Source organism: Saccostrea cucullata, unplaced genomic scaffold, assembly GCF_032062105.1.
Source record: "Saccostrea cucullata isolate Sc308-1 unplaced genomic scaffold, CSIRO_AGI_Scuc_v1 ctg13552, whole genome shotgun sequence".
In the NCBI taxonomy this organism is placed as follows: Eukaryota; Metazoa; Mollusca; class Bivalvia; order Ostreida; family Ostreidae; genus Saccostrea; species Saccostrea cuccullata.
The window spans coordinates 11,385-13,887 of record NW_026920802.1 but is presented as its reverse complement, the minus strand read 5'-3'; the positions used below and the strand labels follow the sequence as shown (position 1 = coordinate 13,887).

General features: G+C 39.0%; 1 protein-coding gene across 1 annotated transcript; it reads left to right on the top strand.

The window, feature by feature from the left end:
• Nucleotides 1–674: 674 nt before the first annotated feature.
• LOC134258202 (uncharacterized protein K02A2.6-like) lies at nucleotides 675–1,778 on the top strand. The gene has a single exon (XM_062740747.1). It carries the CDS (start codon nucleotides 675–677, stop codon nucleotides 1,776–1,778), a length of 1,104 nt encoding a protein of 367 aa, XP_062596731.1.
• Nucleotides 1,779–2,503: the final 725 nt, after the last annotated feature.

Here is a 2,503-nt window from a genome sequence, read left to right as displayed (position 1 = left end):
GTAGTAGACAACCTGTGCTTGCGTTTTACGATGTAAACAAGCCGGTGGAGATCCAATGCGACGCATCTAAGGATGGACTCGGTGCAGTTCTTATCCAAGCAGGACGCCCTGTCGCATACTCATCTCGCTCGCTCACAGACACAGAGAAGCGCTACGCGCAGATAGAAAAAGAAATGCTGTCCATTGTCCATGCAGCAACAAAATTCCATTGTTATATATTTGGGAAAGAAACTATTGTCTACAATGACCATAAGCCACTGGAAATGATCTTCCAAAAACCACTAGCATCCGCACCAATGAGGTTGCAGAAAATGCTGCTGAGGCTTCAGTGGTACAACCTAAAAGTCCGTTACCGCAAAGGAAAGGATATGACAGTCGCTGATGCTCTATCCAGAGAGTACCTACCTGAGGCTGATCCGGAGATGGAGACTCTAGAAAACGTCAATATGTTGGATATGTTAGATGTCACTCCAGATCGCTACTTAGACATAGCCCAACGCACCAAAATAGAATTGTCAGACCTATGTAGCACGATAGTACATTGATGGCCAGACGTCAAATCCGAAACACCTCTTACTGTCAGAGAGTATTGGGATTCTAGAGATCTGTTATCAATCACAGACGGCATAGTCTACAAGGGATGGAGGATCGTTATACCAAGTTTACAAAGCTACATGCTGAAAGTGATTAATGAGTTACATTTAGGAATTGTCAAATGCAAACAGAGGGCAAGAGAGGTCATGTATTGGCCCGCCATGAATACAGCCATTGAAGAGGAAGTCAGAAACTGTTCAAAATGTGCCACGTACCAAAACAAACAGAGTCGTGAACCACTTAAGCCAACAAATACACCTGAGATTCCTTATGGGGAAGTTGGATGTGATTTGTTTGACTTTGAACAGAAGAAGTACCTTATGATAGTGGACTATCATTCCAGATACTTCGACGCGATTGAATTGAAATCCACAACAACATCAGCAGTCGTCAATGCTATGAAAGTCACATTTAGTTGTCACGGGATTCCAATGAAATTGCGGTCAGACAATGGGCCTCCATTTAATTCACGAGAATTCCATTTGTTTTGCAACCAATACGGAATACAACACACCACATCAAGTCCGCATTTCCAAAGTTCTAATGGAGAAGCAGAAAGAGCAATACAGACAGTCAAGAAACTGTGGAGAAAGTCAGATGATAAATATCTCAGCTTGTTAAACTACCGCACAACACCTCTGGAGTCAGTCAACCTATCACCAGCACAACTCTTAATGGGCCGTAGACCACGGAACAACTTACCAACCCGAACAGAGCTACTCAAGTCCAGAAACGCAGGACCAAATCTAAGTCAACAAATGAAAGATATCAAGGAGAAACAGAAGTTCTATTATGATAGGAGACATGTAAAAGAGCTACCACGCTTAGATATTGGTGATCAAGTAAGAGTTGCACCCCCAGAAACTTCGAACACCAAGGAATGGAAACCAGCAACAGTAGTTGAACAACACAAACAGCCGAGATCCTATGTCGTCGAGTTTAACAACAATCAGAGGCTCCGACGCAACAGGAAACATCTCAGACGAACAAATCCGAATGCTAACCGTGCGCCAGAAATGGAACCAGAACCAGATTCAGCAAGCGATTCCGAGATTGATACGCACGAACCTCCAAACACAGTGAACAAACATTTTTCTAAAGGTGTCGTACTCGCGGACTCACCTAAACCCGTTGTTACTTCATCTGGTCGTGTTGTGAGGAAACCGAACCGACTAGACCTCTGAATTCCTATTCATTGACATTTGTGAACTCAGTAATTAAGTTTATTGCATGGAATTGATTGCTTTAATTATTTCAGAAATTGTCTAATTGAACAGTGCTAATTAACAAAATTTCTAATTGATGAGTCAAATTAACTTTCATTTCATGTATTCATTTGAACTGAATTTTGATTTCATATTGTATTAATCTTTCTAAAGAAAGGGAGATGTAACATATGATTACTTGATATGTTTATTTGATCGGGTTCGTTATACAAATTATCTATTAATAAACTTGTAGATTGAACACACGTGTTATCCCTAGCAGTTCAGGTTTCGTGCATACAGGCGGACATTACAGTATGTTCCATGTTAAAGCCGCTTAACCCGAAACAGGCACATATTATCTTACACAATAAAAGTACGTCATTACATAGATAATATATAAAATTGAATTATAAGATTGATTTAATAGTTTATTACAACAATCCTTACATGGAAAACGCAGATCAAAAACCTTATTGACAAACAGTAGTTCCTTACGGAAATTAAAATCTGTTGTGAAGCCAATTTTGAAAAAAATAAGTTTATTGGATATATCTAATAATGATGGTAATTCCAACCCGAGTGTTTTTTTCTCTATTATTAGAAGCCTAAGTCATAATACTCAGTACACCTTTTCAAAATTAAGAAATTAATGGAATATAATCCATAGTAATTTTTCTATTAATATGCATATTTAAAGAATA

What these genes read in the sequence shown, in the direction of transcription:
- LOC134258202 (XM_062740747.1), top strand. Translation starts at nt 675, where the DNA reads ATGCTGAAAGTGATTAATGAGTTACATTTAGGAATTGTCAAATGCAAA.